This window comes from Paroedura picta, chromosome 3 (assembly GCF_049243985.1).
Source record: "Paroedura picta isolate Pp20150507F chromosome 3, Ppicta_v3.0, whole genome shotgun sequence".
Classification (NCBI taxonomy): domain Eukaryota; kingdom Metazoa; phylum Chordata; class Lepidosauria; order Squamata; family Gekkonidae; genus Paroedura; species Paroedura picta.
In genome coordinates, this window is record NC_135371.1 from 131,155,738 (window position 1) to 131,183,103 (window position 27,366).

General features: G+C 43.4%; 1 protein-coding gene across 1 annotated transcript in view; it reads left to right on the forward strand.

The window, feature by feature from the left end:
• Positions 1-26,835, forward strand: part of GRB2 (growth factor receptor bound protein 2) — a 65,199-nt gene extending 38,364 nt beyond the window's left edge. Inside the window, exons 3-6 of the mRNA XM_077327845.1 lie at positions 15,834-15,931; positions 21,976-22,098; positions 23,211-23,379; positions 24,665-26,835. Coding sequence (XP_077183960.1) covers positions 15,834-15,931; positions 21,976-22,098; positions 23,211-23,379; positions 24,665-24,850 — 576 coding nt within the window. The 3' untranslated portion in view covers positions 24,851-26,835. The remainder of the gene's footprint in view (positions 1-15,833; positions 15,932-21,975; positions 22,099-23,210; positions 23,380-24,664) is intronic.
• Positions 26,836-27,366: the final 531 nt, after the last annotated feature.

Sequence of the window (27,366 nt, forward strand, 5' to 3'; positions counted from 1 at the left end):
GCATTCTATTTTGAGATTAGTGGCTGATTATATAATGTAAATATTAATCTCATCCAAAGATAAAATTTTAAGTCTACAAAAAAAAGGAAGTTAAGATGAGAGGTGAACAGTTTATTTCAAAATCTTGATGACAATAGGGATACATGCTAATGGTTGATAAGCTGTTTTGATCACAAGAGCCCCAGTCCTGTTCCACTGCTTTTACAACTTTCATGGTCTATACGCTAATTAACAGAGTGGTCACATGAATCCGTTGAGCTGCCTTGTACTGAATCAGACCCTTGGGCCATCAAAGTTGGCATTGTCTACTCAGACCAATAGTGGTGTCAGGCAGCAGCCTTTCACATTATATACCGCCTAGTCCTTTTCATTGACACTCAGCCATGGCAGTGCCCAATGAATAATAAGATTTAGTTTTGTCACAAATGGTAACATTCGGTTTGTATCCTTTAGGAACATTGGAGGCCACATTAAAGGGCCTCCATGCTCTTCAATTTATTATATATCCACTAGCTAGTCATACATAGAAGTCTGCACTCTGAAACTCCTTCATATAGCAAACCAGTACTAATTGCATTAAATAGCTGATACCTGAAGGCAGTTTTTAAGCCATCTCCAAGTGAAGGTCTGTGTCATGGAAAGTAACATTTACATTCAGGGTTGGAAAACATTATTGGGGAAGTTACGGAAAGTTAGAACTGACACCTCCTGCCAGTGTTACCAGCATTTTCCTGAAAGGAATAGCTGTACCTATCCAATCAACCTTACCAACTCAGGAAAATTCAGCTCTCATGTCTTAAACTCACATTGGAAGAACAAAGTTTAGTTCCAGTGGCACCTTTAAGACCAACAATGTTTTATTCAAGGTATAAACTCACCCCTCCCCTCCCGAGAGCATCACACTCTACGAATTCCAACAGTCTGGTTATACCTGGTCCTAAGGAAACACCTGGCCTCAACCAGGGCCAGGGCTTTCTCTGTCCTGGCCCCTACTTGGTGGAATGAGCTCCTAGAGGAGATCAGAGCCCTGCCAGAGCTAGCACAGTTCTGCAGAGCCTACAAAACAGAACCCCAATTCCAGCCACTTGTCAAATCAGTGTTTACATTATCTTTAAACCGCTCCACGGGAGCGGTAGAAATAAAGCTGTAAGGGCCCTTGAGGTGGGCACTGTCCGGGATGGGGAAGGGTGGCCATGGTCCCTTCCCCCTAGATTGACAACCAGAGGGCCCAATCGGCAGGTGCGAAGCACCTGGCGATTGGGCCCTCCGGTTGTCCGACAACTGCCAAAGGGCCAATCGGCCCCTTGGCCCCCACCCTCCCACGTCGCCCGCCCTGATCGCCACCATTACTCTGCAGGCCAGCAAGGTAGGCGGCGGTCAGGGCGGCCCTCCCAGCTTCAGCCCGGCAAAGGGACAGCCTGGCCGCGGCGCAGCCGCACCTAGGCTGTCCCTTTGCCGCAATGGGCGTTCCGGACATGGCCTGGAGCTTGCTGGGCCCATCGGGCTTCCTGCGCTGCGCCCGCCCCCGCTGCGTTCTCCCCAGCCCTCCACATGCCAATTTTTAAAAATGGGCTTTGTTCCTAGTACAGTTATAAAGGGTTTAAATAAACACATGATATCGAGTTCAGTTTCTTTGTACTGTACAAATATTACAATGGGATTTGTGAATTAAGAATTCATGCTGTAAACTGTCCTGAGCCACAAGGGAGGGTGGTATAAAAATATAATAAATAAACTTCCATGTGCATGGTCTTAAAGGTGCTACTCAACTCTAACTTTGCTCTGTTGCTTCAGACCAACACAGCTATATACATGAATCTGTCACATTGGAACAAGCTTTCTCAACCAAGGTATCTTTAATTCACTCCTGCGGAGCGGATTAAATAAAGGAATAAGGGCTGTTGGGGAGGAGTTAGGGCGGGACCTGTCCGGGATAAAAACCCGGAGAGGGCCAATCAGGAGCCGCGAAGTGGCTCCTGATTGGGCCCCTCCGAGTGCCACTTGGCCCATCCTGGACTCTGAGCCCACACTCCGTCCCGAGATGGTTCGCTGCTGGGAAAGGAGCAGGGCGGCCGCGTCAAAGACGTGGCCGCCCTGCTCCTTTCCCGCCAGCCAACCATTGCCCTTGATTACAAGAACTCCCCAGAAACTCTGGCCCTGCAGCCTCGCCGCGGCCCCCACATTCTGGCTCTGTAGCCTCGCCGCGGCCCAGCCCCTCCCGCGCCCTTCACACGAGCACGACGATCGCCCGGCCCCGCCCTTCGCCACCACTCACCCCCTTCCCGCCCCGAGCCTTGACCTTACCGCCTTCCCCGCCTGCCCAGGCCCCCAGCTCTGCCGACTGCCGCGAGCATGCCCCGCCTACTGACACAAAGCCGCCCACCCGATCCGCTGCCACCTACACCCCTGTGCCGCCGCCGTGCTGCGCCACAAGGCTGCCAGCCTCCCAGCTTGCCTCCTTCCACGACGCCTCTGCCTCACAGGACCCGTGCACAGCCGCCGCCACTCCCAGCTGCCATATGCCAGGTAACTTTCTCTCGCACAGCGGCCCACTCTCACACAGCCACACCCGGCTGCCAACCCCCCCCCAAACACGGCCTTCCGCGACACCCGTGCTCCCTCCAGACCCATGCCCCGACACCCAGCCTCCTGACACTCTTCTGCTTCCTACCCCGGCCCCGCTAAAACCTACCGGAGTCAGAAGTGGGGAGAAAGACATAGGCTTCTGCGGCCGCAGCCAACGCACGGCCCGCCTCACACACCCGTCTCCACCCACACTGGAACCTTCTGCCGTCTGGGGGGAGCCCAACAACGAGCTATCTAGCGCCCATTTTATTTTAAGTTAAAATGGGCTTTAAATCTAGTTCTTAATATATTTTTAAATAATATTTACCGGGTGATTGGACCATATATGGTCATGTTGACTCCCTCCCAAAATGGCCAGTGATGAGCCTGGAAGGGGTGGGGAATGGAGGGGCCTTGGGTGGGTATGTACACAGGTATGCTTCCCAACCATACTGTGCATAATTGTGCCACTTCTGGGGTTTTTGAAGCCTGAAGAATATTTCAGGGGATTCTCGATGGTTAAAAAGTTGAGAAAGGTTGCACTGGAAGGCTAACAAGTGTTCCCTTGGATAAAATCCACACCAAACAATATATTTTAAAAGACAGGGAAGGAAGGAGTATGTTGTTCTCCAGGACATCTGCTGCAGATGGCTTACTGAAAAGATTAGTTCTCCTCGGCAGTTTAGTCATCTGTTATAAAGATGCTAATTTCTTCAGCAGTGTCACCAAGCTATTTATCCAGGAATAGACAAAACAGCACTTTGACAAGATAGAATCAGATGATTCATCCCAAGAGCTTAAATAATGTTTGAAAATGATTGCTGTTGCTTTTAGTAATCCTTAGTTTCTGGTTTTCTTGGTTTCCCAAAGTGTGGTTGTACCACATGAAGACAAACAGATGTACCACATGAAGAGAAGCAAACTTTCAAAGAGGTGTGTTCACACAGTGAATGCTTCTTTTAAAGATAATATTCCCAAAGGCCAGGTAGAAGGACATTGCTGTGCTTTCCCAGAACAGTGGGCTTGTGAACATAACTGATGATGGTGATAGGTGGAAAATCCAGTCTTAGCCAATGTCAGCTGTGGCCAATGTTACTCTTTGTCCAGTATATATGCTTTGTCTTTTAAAACCCTGAAGGCAACATTGGAGTGAATTTCCTACTCCAGTTGCACTTTTTGGACAGAATGCAAAGAGAAGTGGCTCTGAAACTTTGCCTCTTATGCCGTGTTCCCTGAGCCACAGCGGGGGGGGGGGGTGTACCAGCGCTGCAGCTCCACGCCTGCACGTTTGCACTTGCTGGTGAGCGCTGCGCGCCCCGCAGCACGGCGCTCACCAGCAGGCGCAAACACACAGGTGCAGAGCTGCCACGCCCGCGCCTCCCCCCTTTGCGTTTGCACCTGCGCCTCCCCCCCCCCCCGGTCCCTGCACCTCCCTCTCCCCCCTCCCCCCTCCCCCGGTCCCAGGCCTGAAAAAGGCTGGGGACCACTGTCTTATAGCATTGCCTGCAGATTAATAAACAATGTCACCAAAGCCTCTCACAATTTGAATTTTCTTTTTGAACCCAACCCCAACATAGTGATTTTGAGAGTGTTTTCTTACCCTGGTCCATGTTAACCTATTTGGGCTTTTTAATTAAAAAAAAAAACTCATCTGTAGATGCATTTTTAAGTACCATAGAAAGCTGATGGCCTTTCCTGGGCCAGTAAACACTTCAGCACAGAGATGGCATTTCTTGGGGTAGAAAAATACCCCAATATAAAATAATATTAATAGTAATTAATGTTCAACATTATCTTTTAAAATTTATGAAAGTTTATTATAGGCTGTGTTTTTCATAGGCTCAAAATCTAATTTTCTTCTTTCAAACGGAAAAGTCAACTTTATTATGGAGGGGTAAATCTTTTGGGGGGGGAAAACATTCCATCTGATAGGATTTCAGAATCCATCATGATAGATTTCCCTGGCTGCAGAATGGTGAAATTAAAATAAAATGCAGAATGTGATTAAAATTAAAATTGCCACTTGTTTTGGTCTTTTTTAAAAAAAGCAGTTTGGCTTTAGCCCCAGGCCCATCTTTATTGCCTTTCTCTCTTTATGATTACATGTAAAAAGCAAATGATGTAATATTAAGAAATCAAAATACATAAAACCAATATAAAGAAGGACTGAGTTACTGTCTTGCCCTTCTCATTTGCTCAAGGGGTGGCGTTTCATTAGGAATCAAAATTTCCTAAAGATAATGGAAAGACATCAGTATTTTAGTGAAATATTTGTTTTCCCTTTCTCTAACCCACTACCAACCAACTTTTAAGGGGTTTACAGGTCTATGCAGTTAATAAGCACAAAGCTTTGATAAGTATATATACTTTCAAACTCTTAAATGTTATAATTTACCTTGGAATGGATGATTAGGTGAGACCTCAGCTGTATTTATTAACTGCTTTTAAAAACAACCCTATGGTAATTAGTTTGGACTAGTCCTACCAGAGACCTTGCTCACATGAAATGCACTGGGCAAAACTAGCACCAGTCATTAGCCTAATCGATCTCAAAATGTGGTTGTAAGAGACCCAGTTTGGTGTAGTGGTTAGGAGTGCGGACTTCTAATCTGGCATGCTGGGTTCGATTCTGCATCCCCCCACATGCAGCCATATGGGTCACCTTGGGCTCGCCACAGCACTGATAAAACTGTTCTGACCAGGCAGTGATATCAGGGCTCTCTCAGCCTCACCCACCCCACAGGGTGTCTGTTGTGGGGAGAGGAAAGGGAAGGCGACTGTAAGCCGCTTTGAGCTTCCTTCGGGTAGAGAAAAGCGGCATATAAGAACCAACTCTTCTTCTTCTTAAATGGAAGAGTAAATAGCCATGTATGCTGCTGTAAACACTTTGCAGGATAGGAGAAAGATGTGATTAATAATGCAATACATTATTATTATTTATTGGATTTTTATATTGCCACTCGTCTATGGTGGTTTCAAGGAGGTTTACAGCATGGTTAAAATACATAAAACAATGTAATATATTTGAAAATTAAAGTTAAAATTTAGCTCACTAACTAACAAGTACCAGTCTAACTATGTAACTACCCCCCCCAAGGCCATCATTTCTTGCCTACCCGGTGATTTTGACAGGTTACGTCTGTCATTGGCATGGGGAAAAGAAGAGAAGGAACCTGAGAGGGGCAGAAGGAGGCTTGTTTTTGTCAGATCACTCCAGCTTCAACTGTAGGCCTGGTGGAAGAGTGCCATCTTACAGGCCCTGTGGAACTGTGATAGCTCCATCAAAGCCCTGGTTTTGGCTGGTAGCTCATTCCACCAGGCTGGAGACAGGGCTGAAAACACAACTTGCCTATATTTACTGTACAAAGCATTAAAGGTAAAGGTATTCCCTGTGCAAGCACCGAGTCATATCTGACCCTTGGGGTGACGCCTTCTAGCAAAGCATTACCTGGTTTTATTTCATTTGCTTAGTAGAAACTTAATATTTAACATATATGTACACACAAGGCAGTGTGTGTGCATTCAGCTTGTTCTTATACAGCTATTTAACAGCCAATATGCGAGTATTCAACTTTTTGCATGGTTGCAGATTTAAACATTACCTTGTGCATGGAAGAGTGTTTTTGCTTGAATATGAGTCTAGTCTTGTTCCATCTGCATTGGCTTCCAATTTGTTTCTAGACCCGATTCAGATTTTTATAAATAAATCAAATTAAAACATGTGTATTGTTTAAAATTTATTTTTATTGCCTTTTGTTGGCTTGAGGACCATAAATGGGTGGAAAGACAGCATAAAAATGTTTTAAATAAGGAGAGGAAGAGTTTCTGTTGACTTATCTTTCTTCTGCAGACTCATGTGCTATGTTCCATAGTGTCTTCATGTGTCCCCTAAAATTCAGCATGTGCACTTGAGAAGGTAGAAGATGAGGAACCTGCTCCTTCAGTGGAGTTCCTCTTATGGATCTATACTAGTGTTGGGAAGATATTGGTCTCCTAGAAGCAATCATTTCCATTGCTTAAATGTGTGTATAGATAAAACATTTTGTTTGTTTCTGACTGGTGATAAGGGGAGGGAACTGAAAAACATGTTGACTTGCTTTGGGGGTAAATCTCGATGCTTATTCTAGGAAATTGGCTTATCTCTGTTATACTTCTCCATTTGTCTTGGAATGGAATGATTAGACAAGACACCAGCTGTGTATGTGTGAGACAGAGTTTACTAATCATATTATTCTGATCTCATTCCATTAAATTTTCTAGGCTTGGGGAAAAGGCTTCTTGTTTAACCCTTCGTGAATCCTTGTGAAAGTAGTGGCAAATTGAGTTCATGATTCCTATTAAAAATATACACTCAAGTCAGCTCCTCCAGAATTTATACATGCATCCTGAGTGTAGCACTTCTGTTGTATTGGCAGAGTGATATGAAAATGTACTGAGGAACTATAGCACCTGTTAAAGGGGTAGACCAATTGCAGTGATACTAGCTTTTGAAATCATCCAAAGACTTCGTATTTTTGCAGGCAAATGTTTAACCACCATAGTATTTCTATTTGCTGATGTCTTTCCTGCTTCTCTTCATTTTTTTCTTGCCTTCACCATGTCACTGAAAGTGTTATTCCAAAAGTGTTTCCAGTGTGGGACTAAGATGACCCTCTCTGATAGTCATTCTTAATGCCTTCTTTCCCCAGTGAAGGACACAGTAAGCTGTGAGTTCTTCCTCCAGTTTACACCTACGTTGAGTGAGGGCCAATAGAGCAGCAAGACTTAAGGCTAGCCTTTGGAAGAAAGCTCTTTCATGTCCTCAGAGCTTAGCTAGAAAGTCTTCAGTGGAGTGACAGCATGCCCTCAATAGTAAGTCTCCAGTTTTGACTGATCATCCGTTGTGCCTGCCCTTGGTTATATCAGTCCTGTTTGGTCTGACCTTGGCTCCAGTTAGGCAATGTTCTGCATCACTCATGCAGTCTCATTTATCTTACGAATTACCCTGTTAGAAGGTGAGGGTGAAATTGAAACAGAAAGAGAATCTCTGTGATATATATACATAAAGAGAGGCACTGGCCCCTCAGCTGTCCATGGCTTGGGCCTCCGCCATTTCTGATGTATCCAACATCATTGGTTCCAGTATCGATCCCAGTATTGGTTCCAAAAGTCCCCCCTTCGAGAATCCTAACACCGCCCTTGCATTCTGCAATCTTATCGTGTTCTAATAACAAGATAGAGCGTAATTCCAAGTAAATTCTGAAGACCCAAATGGACCCAATTCCAGAATCATAATCCACCCAGCTAGTTTTGTAGCCCTCTATGGCCCCTCCTCAGCCCCGGCAGTAGTATCCTTTTTATTACATTTCCCCCTTTCCAAATGTATGCGGTGATCAGCTAACATCCATTGGAACTGAATCTCCCTTCATCCTGTGCAAATGACTCCAATACCTATTGATAAAGGGCTTCCTATATTTTCTGAATCTGATGAAGAGACTGCTGACTCCCTATTGGAACAGCGCTCTGGTCCACCCTCCACTCACTAACCCGCTGACACAGAGGGGAGTATGAATTAATTTCATCCAATGCTAATTTGCGATTATATGTAGAACAGATTATTAAAATGGCCAAGATGTTGGAAATTCAAGTCAACTTATTGGCTCCCAGATTGAAATATATTGTGGAGGCTTTACCCTGATTCTCTGGAAGCGATCTCCTTACCCATGTTAGAGGGGATCTCGGACAATTCCAAACCCACATGGGAGAAACCATCCACTTTCCATGCTTTCTTGAAGAGAGTGGAAACCCCTACAGAGTACAGTAGGAGGGTTGCAGCCAAGCCAGCTGACTATTGCATTGGGAAATCCCTGAAACATTTTTCAGACTTTGGGAAATGCCAGAAGTGACGCAATCGTGAAGAATATACTAGGGAAGCATAGCTGTGTACATGCTATCCAGGGCCCCTCCGCCTCCACCCACATCGTTGACCATTTTGCGAGGGGTGGGATGAGTTGATATGACCACATATATGGTCAAATCACCAACAAATGTTTAACTAATTTTAAAAATATATTAAAATTTATTAATTCCCACTCATTTGGGAAACCCTTCCAAGGCCGTCAAGAAACCCCAGAGTTTCATGAAACCCTGGTTGAGAAAGCCTGGGCTATTGTATTGCATGATGAAAATTCAGTGAGGCAGCTTTCATAGGCCAGCTTACCCAAAACTTGTCAAAGCTTGAAAGGTGAGCAGAATCTGCCACAGGTAGTACTTGGATAGGAGACATCAGGGAAGTCTAGGTTTGGTACACAGGGGAAGGCAAAGGCAAGGCACCTCTACTCAATCTCTTGCCTTGAATGCTCCTGCTTATTCTCCTTGTCAGTCTTGCCTCCTTTTTCTTCACTCACACTCTCCTACTGAGGTTTATTTTATTCTCCCCACAAATAATGCTTGGACCAGAGCTGATCCATACTTTCTAAGATTGGCAGAACAGGTGGGTTGGTTGCAAATCAGAGAGGCAGAGGCTAATGTCAGCAAGATGGAGGCTGCGTGGTAATGGTAATACAGAGAATGGGAGCAAGTGTAGAAGTACAATTAGAATTTAAGTCTCTTACTCTGAAATGCTGATTTTTTTAAATACCATTGGCACAAGCCAAACATTTGTCTTTTCAGTTTTGACCTTTTTATTTACAGGAACTTGTATGCACATGATGCATTGGCGTTTTTATTGTTAATATTAATATTGTTTTATATTACGTGCACTTTTATAAGTTTACATTCCCTTAAAAGCTATGTTGGGCAGAATGCAACTTTTTTTTTAAGCAGTAGACTATAGATAAAAATAGTGGTACCAAGAGATAAAATCTTGGTAGAATCAAGAATCTGTCACGTTGTAATTGTTCTAACTTGGGAAACAAGTATCTACAGTACACGCTACAAAATAGTGTGTTCTTAAATACAGTGTGACTTCAGAAACATAGAATGAAGAAGGGAGAATGTTGCATACATCTGAGCAGGAGGTATTCAACCAAGTCTGATGACTGCATTCCCTTAGAATAAAAGCAAGCTCTGAAAATTCTGTATTCCTCATTTCCAATGTTAAATGGAGACTGAGTTTGAAATGAGGAAGGATGTTCTGTCTTCTGTTTCCTTGATAACATCCTGAGCGGGAGTAGTAGCTAGTTATGAAGGGCTGGTGGCTCTCAGTCAGCGTTCCCAGTCAACTCTGTTCTTTGTCTGTTGAAATGTCCTGCTTCCTCTTTTTAAGAAGCTCCTGTGGGGCAGGGGAGCTCATGGGATTTAATCTGCAAGTATGATGAGGCCAGCTACTTGAAAGCGAACCTGCAGTAAAGCAATAAAAAGTTGGCAAGTGTAAATAGGAGCAGAATGCAGTGAAGAAAAATGGCCCAGCAGTTCTTTAAGATCAAGGAGCAGGCAAGACTTGTAGAAAGACGCAATTAATAAGTAGCAACACATTGATTCTGATTTTTACACTAGTCACACAACTGCTAATGTGTGACTAGTGTATTATTACAAACTTTGTTCTAATCTTGTTCTGTAATTCTGTGGTGTGAATAAGAATTTTCTGCCCTTTATCTGTGTTTTACTTCATAATAGGAAAAGTTGAACATGCAGCTGCACGTTTCTTCATAGTGTATCACCAAATCTCCTTTAGCAGCTGAAGCAAATTGGTTTTAAATATTACAGCAAGCTCTAAAAATGCATGTGGCTTTCTTTACGCATGCACACCTGGATGCAAGTGGCTTTGTTAGGTTGTAGCTCTAGATTGGTTGGGGCCAGTGATCCTAATAACGTCAAATGGGCCTCCCCACCCCCATGGAGAATGTCCTCTGACAGATGCACTGGAAAATGGCGGTTGGCACAGAGATTTTGAGATTTTAATATTCTGAATTACGTATTGTTTTTAAGGTTTTAACTTGGGTTTTGATGTAAATGTTTGTTGTCTACTGCCCTGAGCTGTATGGGAGGGTGGTATATACATTTAGTAGTAGTACTAGATATTTTCCCCTCTTCTAATGTATCACACAGTAGAGGACACCATTAAGCAAAATCATGGTGTATTGCTGATGCGGAAGTTAATCATATTGAAGAATTTGGAATACTCTAATTATCAGTGTTGGTAATATTTCTACTTTTGGTTCTACTTTTGGTTGAGCAGCCAGCATCCAATCAAATACCTGCTACTTTGCAGTGTTTCCCTCCTGTAGAACAAAAGAAGAGCTGGTTTCTTATGCCCCATTTTTCACTATCCAAAGGAGTCATAAAGCAGCTTACAAACACCTTTCCCTCTCCCCATGACATGACAGACACTTTGTGAGGTAGTTGGGACTGAGAGACCTCTAAGAGAAATTCTCTGCGAGGACAGCTGTAAGAAAACTGTGACTAGACCAAGGTTACCCAACTGTGGCTGCACATGGAGGAGTTGGGAATCAAACCAGATTAGTGTCCACTGTTTTTTAACACTACACCACGCTGGTGGTGATTTGAAGGGCAAGCTACTTCTTTATACTGACATAAACTCTCTTTAGCTGGCTTAAGTTGAACATGAGAGTTGTTAACAGACTACATTTGGACAGCAGTATATAATACAGGCAAGAGAAACTACATGTGCATTTTTAAGACACAGACATGCAAAATGTGAAAATACTGCAGATCATGTTGTGACGTGTTCTTTATTGAAAGCTTATAATAATAGCTAAAGCAGTTGCTATGTGAAGCTAGGGTCTCCTCAAGCTACGTAATTTCTCCCTGCAGGAGATCATTGCTTCCTGGTAGACTTGCAGGCAGAATAGACTTATAATTTTGCTGGGGTGATGGTACTCCCAAACTGGGTGTGTTTCTTGGTGTAGCTGTATGGCCTCTTTAGACCGTATGAACTTCATTTTAGACACACAAACTCCTCTTCTTTGGTCCTCTTCCCTCCCTCAGCTAATCCCAGGCACAGGTTAGGAAGGGAGATTTGATATCCTCCTCATCCTAGGATAGGAAGCATCCAAAGAGATTCAAATATCTGCTTGGTACCAAACCAACAATTTCTCCTTCTGTGGTGGGGAAGAAGAAATAAAAGCAATTGGGGTGTCTCCCCCCCCCCTGCACAGTTGACCCGGGATCTGAATATAGACCACACTGAACAGAGTCTTTGCCATTCCTCTTCCCCCCCCCCCCATCCAGAGGCAGGGGAGAAAGACAGAGACCTCATTTAAAAATATATCCATTAAGATAAGATGGCATCTTTCAGATATCCAAGCTACTGTCTTTCTACTGGGATGCCTGTTGTGAAAGTGAGTATAGCTGGGTTTCTGCCTGAACTATTTTGCCAGAAAGTATATAAATGGCTTGGTGTGCGTACTTTTGAAGAAAGACTATCCCTTCTTCAGTAAGAAAGTTAGAACCCACCGATTTCTCTGCACTTGATCCTTTCTAGCTTGTTTTAGGAGCGTTCAAGACAAGACGTGGAAGTCCCAAACTCTTTCATGGGGCATTGTCCTCGATACGCTCTTCTACAGATGCTTCATTTTACTCCCTGTTAAAATCTTACTCCCTGTTCGAAACAGAGACAGAAAGCTAGCTCTAAGGGGACTGTCATTTTGAAGGTCAGTTCATTTACTGAGAATCCAAAGAACAGTATTTTGGAAGCAAGATATTAGGCAGAACATGCAGTTCTGATCAATGAGCTGTTGGATATTTTACTGAATTATAAGGAGTAATCTAAGCAGAGATGTAAAGGGGCAAAAAAATGTGTTTTCCCGGGCTCCTTTTTTTCATTTTTAAATATAAAATTGGGAGAACTCTGAAAAGAAGCTCCTATAATAGTTTCTCATTTAGAATGAGTCAAATGTGTTCATATTCAAAATACATGGTTTGAAAAGCATTGGGCAAAATTTTCTTTTATACAATATATACAACATTTTTGAGATTTAAAAAAATTGTAAGTAATTATGACAATAATTAATATTCTATAATATGTTTAATGATAATATATTATTAAACATTGTTTTAAGTGCTATAAAGTTAAGGTCAATATCCAAACATGCTGACATATTATGACTATTGGAGAGAGTTTCTGTTCAAATACTTTATTTTGTTGATCATTTTTAAACATAATTCCCCTTACTACTCCGACTATAAATTTAACTAGAGTGATATACCAAAAACATCTTCCACTGTTCTTGAAATTTGTTTTTCAAATACTTTATTTTGTTAACTACAGAATTGGTTTTCTACCATGGTTTTATTTTTTGGCTAATTTCCATAAATATGTCTAGTAGTACGATTTGACTTGTTATCAGTAATGCATTTTGTATTGTTTCCTCTGGAGAAGCTGCTTTTGGGAAAAGGGTAAGTCAATTAAGATTAATGCCCTGGTAGCAGTGAACCATTATACATACACACACTCAGTATATCCTCCAAAATGCAGAGACTCCTTCAACTCCTCCAGGAGAAGAGGAAATGTTTACAGCAAGTACTGCTAGAGGGCAGTGTAGTTGCTTGAGTTGGGTGCTTTGGTAACATTCATAGGGAGCATGGTGTGAGAGAAGAATGCACTGCTGCAAAGGGTGGACCAGTCTGCTTTCCTTATTTCTGTTATGTCTACATTTAAGATAGTTGTCATGTTGGTTTCCAGCAACTTTCGTAAATGTAGTTTTGAGGTCCATCTCCTGCTCTGACTGGAAGAACATGTAGTCTCTTATGGTGGATTAGAAGTCTGTTTTCCTTTCTACTAGGAGCGTTTTCTTAATGACCCTTCTCAATAAATGGAAATGATGTTAAATCAAGATTTCCCCTTTTCCAGCCGGGCAGAAGACATCTGGAGAAGAATTAGAGTTTCAAAATGAAATATTTCTGAGTGCACAGCTGTACTCCTGCTAATGAGTGTGTGTGGTTCCAGTAGGTGCAGGGTCTTTTGGTTGGGACAGAGAGGGACTACAAATGGTCATTTTAAGAATTGTATGAATTGTATGATGCAAAACACATGCTCTCTTTAAGTAAACTGAGCATTCAAATACATAGCTAGTGAGACTGCTTGGTTCAGGCACTCTGGTTCCTTTTCAGAATTCTGAGCATGTTGGAAATTGACAGAATAGAAAAGGGGGTGATAAGGACTGTACATGCCACCTGTGCAATTTGTAGTCTTTCTGTGAAATGCCATTTTCCTCAGCCCTGAGGGCCCGAAATATGTTTTGAAAGAGAAATGCAGCGTGTGATGTCAGATTCTTCAGTCTTATTTCTGCTGTGAACAATAAAACTTTGTCAGCCAGCGTTTTAGACTTCCCTGTATATTTTGCATTTCCCAGCCCGAGGGGGTTGGCAGTTCTGCAGCAAGAGTGCTGTTGAGGGGATGAGGATTCTTCTGGTTCATGATGTCTGTTTAAAGACCTTTATCAGTTCCTTTCTCCCCCCCCCCTTTTTTTTTTGGCTGAAAAAGCTGCCTTTCCTCTGTTGCCATGGGGACCGATGGGTTTGCATTGATGATAGATAGATCTCTTATCAGACTGGGAGCTGACAGGCGGCAATCTTGAGCTTCTTTACTGCATTACCATAGTCCACTGCTGGATACAGACAGAGGCCATATTGTGTCAGTCACTGTGTTTAAATCTAACTGCTAAGAATAGCTGTCCTCTCCCACACAAATGTTCCAACAAAAAAGAAACAGTTGCTTTATTTCCCATCAACTTAGTGGGATTAATTACTGATTTGGCTTCCAGTGCCATAAGAATTTCAGCTTCGTGTCTGTTGCCTACAAAGAGATGGGATTCTCTCCCACTGTTGATGAAACATTGTTGATGAATCATGATGGTTGGCTTCTAGGTTTCTGCTGACACCTTCAGACAGATCATCAAAATTCAGGCCTTGTCCTAAACACGGCTATTAAATACTAATTCTGGTTGTCAGTTTAGTATTAGGAGTGCACATTCAGGCTACCTGAGTGGGAAATATACCCAGAAAAATACTTTATACTTTGGCTTCCCAAATGTATCTGGGTTTTCTCACGAAAACTAGGGGGGAAATCCCAAAAGAATTACTGGTAGACCACAAAACAGCAGAGAGGCAGGAGCAGATCGCTTCTGCCTCTCAGCTTTTTGTTGAGTATCTACTGCTGTCCATTTAAATTTTAAAGGGACTGCCAAAAGAGAGCCCAAGGATCAGCTATGCCAGGGGAACAGTCTGTTCTTGCCAGCTCAGCTTGGGGTTGGCTTCTTATACAGTTAGATAAGTTCTCTTTTAATTTCCCATGGGGAGGGTTGGAAGAGCAGGTGAGATGGCACATTCCCTCTCCAAGTAAGACAGTAAAATGAAAAAGTATTAATTATTTTAGCAGGTTAAAAGCTTATTCAATATAGATTTTCAACACAATTGTTGACTTGCTTCTGTTTTTGGTTGGTTGGTTTTATATACTACCCTCCCTGAAGGCTCAGGGCAGTTTACATAAAAGGGGAACAGTACAATTAACTCAGTTTATAGTGATGTGTAAATGACATGATAGTAATAGTAATCCAACCCATTCTCCCAGGGGTCCATGTTTCCCACCACCACCTTTATCTTTTTAACAACCTTTGGGTTAGGCTGAAACAGTGGCCACTTGTCACATAGCAGAGCAAGGATTTGAACTCAGCTGCCCCGGGTACAATGACATTCTTCACTACTATAGCACCCTGGCTTCTTTTAAAGGTACAAAATGGAGCCTAGCATTTATATGAGTGATGTATTGATCTTCTTAGAACATAGAAGATATGCTATCTTAGACCTGTGGTTTGTTGAGAAGTGTCAAATCTACTATAGACAGAGGTCATTTGGGGATGTTTATCGGAAGAAATTCAGAACTAACAAGTTGGACTTTTTAAATAATTCCATAGGACAATCTAACATGGAATGGTACATTTTGGTTGTTGTATCAGGAACATATTATATCAAATATATTTGAAGCACACATTTGAAGCACACATACTACTATAGCACCCTGGCTTCTTTTAAAGGTACAAAATGGAGCCTAGCATTTATATGAGTGATGTATTGATCTTCTTAGAACATAGAAGATATGCTATCTTAGACCTGTGGTTTGTTGAGAAGTGTCAAATCTACTATAGACAGAGGTCATTTGGGGATGTTTATCGGAAGAAATTCAGAACTAACAAGTTGGACTTTTTAAATAATTCCATAGGACAATCTAACATGGAATGGTACATTTTGGTTGTTGTATCAGGAACATATTATATCAAATATATTTGAAGCACACATTATCCAGAGGTATAATTCTTTCTCTCCCTCAGGTTTTGAATGAAGAATGCGATCAAAATTGGTACAAGGCAGAACTCAATGGCAAAGATGGCTTCATTCCCAAAAATTATATTGAAATGAAACCACATCCGTAAGTAAAGCTTTGTGACATTTGTGTTTCCAACACACATTCTGTTTGTGGAAGAGGTACTAGAGCTTTTCCCTTTATGTGGAAAAGCAAAATGACCAACCTTGAAAGAAGTAAACAAATTTCCACTGCAAAGGGTGACAGAAGTGATATAGAAGAAAAATTTTCTTAGTAGTAGGTATCTTAAGACAAGGTTGACTAAAATGTAGTGCAGTACACTGTTTTATAAACAACCATGAAGCTACCATATGATAACACAGGTTGTTAGTGAGAAATTCTACTTAGTATAGAAAGCTGGAGTATAATTCAGCCATAGCAAAATCTGTCAGTGCAACATACTAGATATGTGCCTTCTGAACTTCATTTTTCAGACCATTTACGCACTGCTGGTTTCATGCCGGGCTGCAGGCTGGAGTTTTAGCCATGGCAGGTTGCCCCACGTCTTCCTGCACCCACATGGGGGAGCATTTGGTCCGTTGTAACTCATCTGCCCCCGATTTGTGTTCTTGCATGGAAGCTGGGACAGTGAAGTTCCCAGTGCATAAACGGTCTCAAAGATGTCTCTCAGTGGATACGAGAGTTTATAGCACTACTATGTTTCTGGTGTCAGAGATGCCATCAAGCTAAATTACTGTATAGTGAAACTAATAGAAATGCTAGTTGTTGATATTGGCTACAAAGATATGGATCATGTGTTCTTTGTCAATGTAGTCAATGTAAGTCTTGCAGAATCAGCAATGATGCGCAGATTTTTGTTGCAGCAGTTTGAGACTTGCTTCACCCAACACAACGCCACTGTGGCCATTTGCCTGATTTTAACTATTCAAAAAGAAATCTGCAAGAATGCTATCCACTTCAGTCTTATTTGTACCCTTTCAGTTGGAATTCTGTTTTTTATATATACTTGTGGAAAAGCTTAATGTGCTTGCCTGTGTCCTGATTAGTCAGTGAGCCTTTGTTAAATAAACAGGGTCACTAACGTACACAAGATGTTGAGACTTTATTTTTCCTTTTCACTGATTTGGCGCTGAATTAATATCGAACACATTTGTGTAAAATTTATTGTATTTTTAATCTTGGATTCTAGCAAATACTGCCAGTGTCAATAAGAAATGGGTATATATTAATTGAAATGATATATGGCGATCACATTGCTGTTTAGATAACTACTCACTGTATCTCTTCAGCAACAGAGACAATTCAACAAAAGCTTGCTTAGATAAATTTGTTAGGGCGGGTTGGGAGTGAAGGGAATCAAACTGTCAACTCATGTATTCCCTTATTTTTTTTTAGACTTTGAAAACTTGAATCTATAAAATGTACATACCCCCCCCCCAAAAAAAACCCCAACCTTTAAGCAGCAAGTTTAAAAAGCTACTTATTGGAGGGATCCCATACAAAAATGTCTGGCAGTGAAGCAAAATTTCTCCACCTCTTTCCCACTAGAGCTCTAAATACCGTGCCCCCCATGTTTCTCCAGAACAAGGAGTCATCCAAGAACAAAATAGTATTTTGGGGCATTTGCTAACTAGCCTTGCTCCAGTGGGCTGAGAACAATTGCATTGTGAAATCCACCTCACTCTTGTTTAGCTGAATTTAAACACTAGTTAATCTGTCATGACAAAGTGCTCTGGCTTAGTACTCCTCCACACCATATCTTTGAGTGCCTCCATTTATAAGGGAGAAACGGCTTTTAGGCATCACAAATGGGCCTAGTTAAAGCATCTTGTGGTGCAGGGTGGTAAGGCAGCAGAAATGCTGTCTGAAGCTGTCTGCCCATGAGGTTGGGAGTTCAATCCCAGCAGCTGGCTCAAAGTTGATTCAGCCTTCCATCCTCCCGAGGTCAGTAAAATGAGTACCCAGCTTGCTGGGGGGTAAACGGTAATGACTGGGGAAGGCACTGGCAAACCACCCCGTATTGAGTCTGCCATGAAAACGCTAGAGGGCATCACCCCAAGGTTCAGACATGACCCGGTGCTTGCACAGGGGATACCTTTACCTTTTTAAAGCATCTGAACCCTCATTTTTCATTTAACATTTTTTATTTATAATAGGAATGGGCATGAATATGTTGATGAACTAAGATCCATCTCAAATTTTGGCTGGTTCATGGTTTGCAAACCAATGCCATTAACTTTCACAAATTGTGATGCTGTTCATGAAAAGCAGAAAGGCAGAGGTTTAAACCCCTGCTTTTCTGCTGTTCATGAAAAACAGGTAAGCAACTTAAACTACCGCTTTCTGCTCCCCCCCAAAAAAACTACAGAAAGCCGGGGTTTAAATGGCTCCAGACTGTGAGTGGCTTCCCAAAAAAGCCCCTTTAAATAGCTGAGCTGTGAGAGCAGGCCACCCATATCCCTTAGCTGTTTCGGGCACAGCTTGGTTCGTATGTGAGCTGATTAGGTTTGTGACGTTCATAGTTTACCCATGAGCTGAACCACAGTCTATGTTTTGTGTCCATCCCCAGTGTATAATCTTTAGCTTCCAAACTGTTTGCCTTGCCCATCAGTAAAGGAACACACTGTGGTTTTGAATTGGCTGACTCTAGTAATAAAGAAGCATTCCTAAATTACATACCGCTGACACGCTTCAAATGCTCATTGTGAAATAAGTCAATGTCTGCATAAAATAGTTCCACAGCAACTGGCCACATATTCCAGGGTTCCATAATTGGCTGAAAACTGTGGCTGTAGATCTTGCTGAGCCAGGAATGTAGGCCGATTTATATAGAGAGAGGGAGTGATGATACCTCTGCAGGATACTGGCTGAGAATCCCACAGCTGTATGTGCACCAGGGGGATTTATTCACTTTCACAAATGTCAGCTTCTTGCAAAAGCCACTCGTTGTATTTTGCTTTTAAGTAAATGGGGGGTAGGAATGATTTGTCTGAGCCAGGTATGCTGGCAGCTTGTTTCCAGGAATACTAAGAAAGTAGTTTAAAATACATGTACAAATCTCCTGAACATACTTGGAACCTGTGGATGATATCACTCTTCAGTAGTCTGAACATACATTTGAAGTTTGGGATCAGGGACATTGGGCTCGGTGACCTTGCCCCAACTAGGATCGGCATGTGGTCTGCCGCCCCTGAGGTGGGAGAAATGCCTCATTCAGAGCAAAACCCAGACTTACCCAGCCTATGCATGGTGAGGGGAGCGGCAGCACTGATAAAGTAGGGGACCTGCCATGGGTCTCCCTCTGGTGACAAGGAGGCCCTCCTGGAGAGAAACTGGCAGCAGCAACAAAGAGGTAGGCTATAACAAGAGCCCACGTGGGGAGGCCAGCACCATCAAGGCAGCAGTGGCTACAGTCAGAAAGCCCAACATCAGGCAGGAGGAGTCTAGTGCTGAGTGGACCCGCCAGAAGATAATCCCTGGGATGGTCACCTCCAGTGTCACTGGTCTCTCACATGCCTGAGAGACATGGGGGAGGGGGGGCTGGAATAAAGCCTCCTGCCTAAGGAGCCAGACAGCCATCGCAACTCTACAGACAGGGATGGGAAATACCAGGAGAGGAGGAGGGTGGAGTCTCATGGGATATAAGGAAGCTCCAAATGATGGGCTGTGGAGAAAGGCTGCTTAGGGTAAAACACTTTACCTGGGGGAGGAGGAGGATACAGATGGCCTAAACCTCCTATTCTGAGGCCCCACATAGGCTTCCAGCAGGGGACTGGCAACACAGCGGAAGACAGTGCCCCCACAGGCGCCCTGGTGGGCCATGACATCAGGGTGATCATAGTGTAAAATGTGAGCAGATTATTTGTTGTAGGATGACCCTTAACTCACCTACCCCCCCCCCCAGCAGGATGGTATAGCCAGCACTCTGGTCCCCTTTATTGCTGAGGCCCAACCTATAGACTAGGCCCAGCCTATAGACCTATAGACCCCAACCTGTGGCCCGCGGACCACCTGTGGTCCGCTGACTAATTGGAGGGGGGCCCCGAAGGACGCCTTCTCCCCCCCCCCCGGCCCTTTACTTCATCCCCCCCGGCCCTTTACAACACACTTCGGGTGTCATTGTCTCCCATCACTCCCAGATGGGACTATCTCGTTGCAGAGAAACAAGCTCAGGGTTCCCATTGATTTGTCATTGTCATGAGTTAAAATTTCCATGAAAATAAAATGTTCCTTATGTTCATTGTTGTGGCGTGTCTGTATCTTATTTTGAAGGGATGTTTAAACATTACCATAGCGATCAGAGAGCGTAAGGGCAGTGGTTGAGAGTAGAGGAGTAAACTACCCCCCCCACCGGGCCTCAGTAAAAGGCGCTGAGTGGTCCCCGGTGAGTGGTCCCCGGTGATAAAAAGGTTGGGGACCACTGCTATAGACCATACCTGCAACACAGGAGAAACATGACTCTGAGACAGAGGGGGATGTGGAAGAGCCTGCCCCCAAGATGGATTTGGCACAATTTGGGCAATGGCTGGCAGAATATGAGACCCAGCTCCTGTAGGCAATCATCCAGCAGTAACTGCCCCAGTGGCAAAGGCCACTGGCCTTTGGGAGAAATTCCAGGTGACAGAGAGCCAAGAGTACTTCAAGCTAAGAGTACTTCAACCCAGGCTACAGGAAGTGGAGCTGCCCAATCTACCCACATCTCTGGGAGCAGGCCATCTACATTTGCCCAGGAAGGTTCACAGGGGGTCCGAGCCAGGGTCCCAATGCCAGTAGCCCCTGCACCACCCTCAGTGGGGGAGCCCCATATATACATTGATAAGCCGTGGGATAATGAGTGTGATTGCCCATGTGGGCGACTCAGCCAGATGTAAGATTGACAGAGTCACAGCAAAAAGCCATCCACGTCTTACTGAGGAAGATCCGGGGGGGAGGGGGTTGCCCAGCTGTCAGGATATACCATCTGGCCACAGATGGACCCCACTGGAAAAATGGTGCTGGCTCTGTGGTACCCAGTGCCTCAGAAGTAGTGGGTAACCATGGACCAGGAGGTGAGGGATATTCTCCAGCTAGGCATGATAGAACCTTCCTGGAGCACCTGGTAGAGCCCCAATCTTAATGGCAACATCTGCTTCCATGTCAACTACAGTGAGGTCTACAAATTTGTTCAGTTCAATGCCTACTCGGTGCACCAGACCAACCTTCTGATTGACCACCTAGGGACAGCCCAATACCTAAACACAATAGACCTGAATAAAGGGTACTGGCAGACCCATGAACCTGGTGGACTAGGAGAAGATGGGCCTTGGGACCCCCCAGGACCTTTTCCAGTTCTTCTAGATGCAGTTTGGGCTCCATGATTGTAACCGACTATATATTGACAACATCATTATCTGTAGCCAGGTTTGGCCCAAACTCATGCAGTACCTGCAAAGGGCTCTCCAGGCTTTGAAGGCTGCTGGGCTGAGGGGGAAAGGGAGGATATCATCCTTCCCCTTTTCAGTGGCTTTCCAGCCTACATTGCTGTTAATCCACAGGGATCCTGTGACCTGGGTATAATTTTTCCTAGGCTGTGGAAGGGGAATAGTGAAAAGATTAATTATCCTTGTATCAGTGGATTGATGCAAACCATTGGATTACCAGTCGCTAACATAAGGCCTTAATGAAATAGTTGTGGTACTATAGAGACAATTTATTCTAGCCTAAGTCAGAACTCACTTTATTGGAAGTACCCCTAAGGACAGCACATTTATACTAACAAGGCTTTCAATTAAGTATGCTCCTGGCACTAATAATGTATTGCGTCCTGTGAACTGACCCAGTTCCCCCCTGCACTTCTTAGATTATTTATCTTGTGTTGAGCAATATAATCATGAAATGGTAGTAAATCTTATGTTAGGTGAACTGTCCATGTCATCTTTCCTCCCAAGTCAATGATTTTGTGGCTTGGTTGCAAAATGTTAGAAAAACTATTACCATCAGAAGTTAACTACTGTGAATCTCAACAAAGATTTTAAGATTTTAAGAGGAATCTTGAAACTGTTGAGTGAAAATGTCTTGAAACTGTGTAATGAAAATGTTCTCCATCAGTGTACATATCCAGACTTACCTCTTTCTTGAAGTTTGAGCATAATTTTCAACATTCTACACAGGTGGTTTTTTGGGAAGATTCCCCGAGCAAAGGCAGAGGAGATGTTGGGCAAACAGAGACATGACGGTGCCTTCCTCATCAGGGAGAGTGAGAGCGCTCCTGGGGACTTCTCCCTTTCTGTCAAGTGAGTATTGTGTGTGTAATGTTAATGCACATTTTGCACCCATCTCCAATGAATGAAGCACGTTTTAATTGCTTCCCTAAATGGTATACTTTTTGCCTGGAAACCTGGAGCTCGTTTCTGACAGCAATATCTGGAATTTGGGGTGCAGATGGGTAAAGATGTAATTTGATTGACGTAAGAAAGTAGGACATGATTATCAAGCATTGATATGAGATGCTTACTTATTGACCAGGTTGCTCTTCTTTTTCCCTAACTACTGAACTTTTATCTTCTAGAAGCTCTATCTTTTTAGGTTTCTCCTCTCACTGCTGGGCCATAAGGTTGCAAATAACTTTCAGAAGTATAGTACTTAATTAACTTATCCTTTGTGGGAAAATCAGCATCTTGATCAGAGAGTTCTACATTTTTAATCTCTTATATGAACAAAATGTTGATTCTGATGTGTTAATGGTTTTTAAAAACTTTATCCTGCGTGCCTCTGGTTCAACATATTTTCTTTTTGGCTGAGTTGTATGAAACACTTATCTTAGAAGTAGCCTGCAACAATATGTTGCCAAAAAAGGTGCAGTGGCCACGGAGTTCAATCCAGAAAGATTGATTACAAGTTTGGCAGTATACAAACAGAAAAATGGATATTTTCCTACTGCCCAGTTCTACCATGAAGCCTCACAAAAACTCTCAAATGTTATTACTTTTAAATATGGGAGACTTTAGTGTATTGTTTTAAAATGCAAGTAGTCCTTCAGTGGGTATATATTTAACATCCCAAGAGAATTGACTCTTACACAACAATAGGTAAATCATCCTTAGAAATCATAATACCAGGAGCTGGGAGTAAGGAGAAACAAGACCTTAATTGCAAACAGCTTATGTCTTTTCCACAAAACCAGTCATGCATTTGTGAGTATTAAGCACTTCTGACAGACACTGGCTCCTGGTAGCACAGTGCTGCCCCCTGCTGTCCCTTAAATTCGTATTTGCATGCCTGTGACTCAGGTAATTTTAACCAGGTATAACTTATAACTGATGTATCCTTATAACACCACAACACTGTACCTGTTGTGCATCCAACTGTAAAAGCTGGGTATGTCCTTCCCTTTCTCTCTTTTTAGATTTGGAAATGATGTGCAACACTTCAAGGTTCTTCGAGACGGGGCTGGCAAGTATTTCCTTTGGGTGGTAAAGTTCAATTCTCTGAATGAGTTAGTAGACTATCACAGATCAACCTCTGTCTCCAGGAATCAGCAGATATTCCTCCGGGACATTGAGCAGGTGCCTCAGGTAAGGGGGAAGAAGTTATTTTATTTATATCCTGCCTTTCCTCTATCATGAAACTCAAGGCTTTCCTAGCAAGGGTTAAGCTAAATTCAGATATTCTCTCTCTCCCTCCCTCCCTCTCTCTCTCTCTCTCTCTGTGCAGGTTTTTATTTTTTTAATTATTATTAACTAGATATTAAGCCCTCTGTGGCCAAAATACAGCGGGCCCTAGCATGATGGGTGGGTGGGAGGGATGGGGCAAAGGAAGGAGGAAAAGGAGAAAGAGAGACAGAAAGACAGAAAGAAAGGGAGGAAGATAGAGACAGAAGAAGAGGGAGAGAAACAGGTAGCCAGAAAGAGGCAGATGGAAAAGAGGGAGGAAGGGAGAAAGAGAAAAACAAAGGGAATGCTGGGAGGAAGGGAAGGATAAAGGGAATGCTGGGAGGAACAGAGTAAGGTAGGTGGCCTTGGGGCTGTCTCGGCTGCCCCAGGCACCGGCAGAAGGCTCCGGACAGCGGGAGTGGGCTTTGTGGCCTTCAGCCGGGCCCAAGGGCAGGCGAGCCTGTCCCAGGGCCCGGCAGAAGGCTCCGTGGGCAAGGGGAAGCCGGCAGGAGGACTTACCGCTGGGGAAGGCTTCTTCCTCTGAGCGATGACTCTCCGGCCGGGCCAGGCAAGGCTGGGCCAACCAGCCAATGGGGAGCCGCGCTTTGCGCAGCTCCCCATTGGCTGCTTGGCCCCCAAGTGACACTCGACTCCTGATTGGGCCCTCCGAGTTTTTATCACGGACAGGGCCCGCCCTAACTCCTCCCCACTTGCCCTTACTCCTTTATTCCTCCCGCTCCTCCGGAGGAGGTTTAAAGATATTTGTTACCTCTCCTTTCAGGCAGGTTACATCAAACAGTATAACACAATACTGAAAATATACTGAAAATATACAAAACTATGCTCTAAAATAAATAATTAAAATTTTAACAACTAAACAGTTATTTAAGTTTACATGAATCTGCAATATGCCATATACTGTCTGAAACTGGCACATTTTGAATATTATTGTCTGTAAAGCAATTCATTTATACACATCTTATCAGAAACAAAATAAGCAATTGCTGTCTCATTTCCACTGAGGGAAGCCCCAAGAAATTGTGCTTAATCACATCTAGTGAATGTTTAATCATGATGCTCAGTGATTGGTTGTTCAGTCTCCTTTTACATTTAATGTTTGAGCATGTCATCATGAGCCTAGTGTGGGGAGGGAGAGATAGGGGACGTCAACAGCATAAATATCTCCCATCTTTTGTTTTATTTACAGCAACCCACGTACGTTCAGGCTCTTTTTGATTTTGACCCACAAGAGGAAGGTGAACTGGGCTTCCGCCGTGGAGACTTTATCCAGGTCCTTGACAATTCTGACCCCAACTGGTGGAAGGGAGCCTGCCACGGACAAACAGGCATGTTTCCACGCAACTACGTGACCCCGGTGAACCAGAACATCTAGAGCAGCTTATTAAAGATTATTTAAGGAACAAGAGAAACAATAAAGTACCCATTCAGAGTCTAACTGCAGCCAGTGATCTCCAGTCGTCAGGCCATAAAAATCTGACTCACCTCTCTGCACAAGGGGGGGGGGAACACTTTTTTTACTCAGTATGGAACTTCGTGGGGAGGGGGGCAGAAGAAGGGTCCAATGTATGCGCCAAAACTTACCTTTTAAATTAAAGAGATATTAACAGGTTTCTTCATTGTTCCTGGATCACCCCTTTTGTGCACTCTTCCTTTCTCCCCCAACACTGACACATCAATTCATCAGTGCATGAAGTTTTAATGCTATATGAAGTCTATTCTGTGCCGTTCAAGGGAGAGGAGAAACTCTGCTGGTGTTTGCTGTTTCCATAAACAATCTTTATGAAGGGACTAAGAGGGGAACCAAACCCACCACCCAGCCTTTTAATGATAGAACACACTCTCGCTTACACACACATCCCATTCCACTTTTGCCTTTGATTGCCAGTGTTTTGCCTGGGAAAAATAGGTCCTACATTTTTTTCTCCATCTGGAATTGCAGCAACCCTAGGGCAGAGGGAAGATAAATGGTTTTCTTCCCCATCGTAGGGTGCCAGGGTGTTCTGAAAAGTTGTAAACTGCAGCCAGATCATGTTCTCATTGATGACTGCTATTTTTTTCATGTGTGTGGTTGAGCACATTCTTGAATTATTTTTTCCATTAGTGCCTTTTCCTTAAGTTAAAAGGACAGACCAGAGCTTTTCATATCTTCTCCCCAGTTCCACTTTTGTGTAAATATTTTAGGAGTTTAATGGCTAGGAGGTAGTTCTATTAGATACAAAGACCTCCATAGACCAGATGGAACTTTTAAAGCTTGTATAAGCATCTGATATTCCTCGTTACCAGGTGGGGAAATGCATTAAATGTTCTCTAAAAGGCAGGGTTAGGCCCTCTAGCCAGGAGCCTTATGCAAGAGAAGCAAGAAGATCATAAGAATATGAAAACTGGGCTATATGACATGAAGCTACATTAGGATGGAGAGTGAATATTCTAGAATGTCCTGTGAAATACGTATTTTTCCCAAATACTGCAGGGAAGCCTCAAGAAATTGTGCTTAATCACATCTAGTGAATGTTTAATCATGATGCTCAGTGATTTGTTGTTCAGTTCCCTTTTACAGCTGGCTGGGGCACAAATGCAATCATTGACTCTTCCTTGAAAAGAAAGTTGGCACCTTTGTACTGCAGCAATTCCCTGCCTCCTCATTGTCAGTGTTATCATAGGTGGAGGAGTCAGTATTGTGCTCCCAATTCACAGCAGGCTGTGTAGGGACTCTTATTTCGGGCCTGTACCCCCACCCCTAACATTACTCACTGATGCTATCTATGGCTTCATCAGTGCTTTGAAGTAAGATGGGAGAGAGCAAGCTTGCAGAGCTCTTCGTGCCAATAGTCAACTTATTTCCTTCTGCTGTGCCACACAGCTGAAACTTTCATCCCAATGTCAGTGAACCCCAAAGCCTCCACAGAGATCTCCTGTTCCGCCCAAAGGGAGATATTCCTGTGTTGGTGGGTGCCTTTTTTATACTAAGTATTTCAAGTGTGTTATTCCTGAGATGAACTCTGCCTTACACTTGTTTCCCCAGCAGATGAAAGAGAGCTATCCTATAGAGCGTTAATTTCTCCCTCTTTTCCTTGCTATCTGTCTTTTTCTCTCCCCCACTTTCTTCTTTCTAAAATGATTGGAAAATGAATCTATGGCATTCTACACTTGGACCATTTGATTGTTTTCTTATCTTGGAATTGGTGTATATCATGCAGCCTTGCAGACATAATGTCTTGTGTGTATATATATATATTAAAACAAATTCAGTGTTTAAATAAAGAAGGCCTATGTACGTAATCCTTTAACTCTGCAGCAGCATTTGGTAGATAGTAATTAACTGTGAATAATAAATATACAACAGATTCTTCACTTGAATATTTGGTGTCTTTTTCTATTTGATCATTAGCAAGAATACCTTCAGACATGCTTCATTCAGCCAACATTTCTGTTTCTAGCATGCCAATAGGATTAATAATGGCTAAAGGCCCAAAATCTCCCAAATTCTCCTCAAAGCATCCATTGCCACAATCACATCAACCTTGCATCACTTACAGAAGAAACTCAGGTTCCAACTCAGCAGAAGGCTTTTCAAATAATGAATTCCAGGATGAAGAAAGTTACACTTTATCTAGGGCAGCAGTTCTCAACCCCTTTTAGCTGGCGACCCCGGCGGCAGCAGCAGCAGGGTTGGCACACACGTGCTAATGCGTGTGCAAACACACAACACTCTGGCAGCGTAGAGGCAGCCATTGCCGGGGCTCTGCCGCCCACTGCCCCATGCAGCCACTGCTGCCCACCGCCGCTTACAGTGGTGGCCGATGCCACAGCCCACCACTTGTGGCAGCAGACGCTGCCCACCATTTGCAGTGACTGCCACTGCCAGCCGCTACCACTATGGCAGCAACA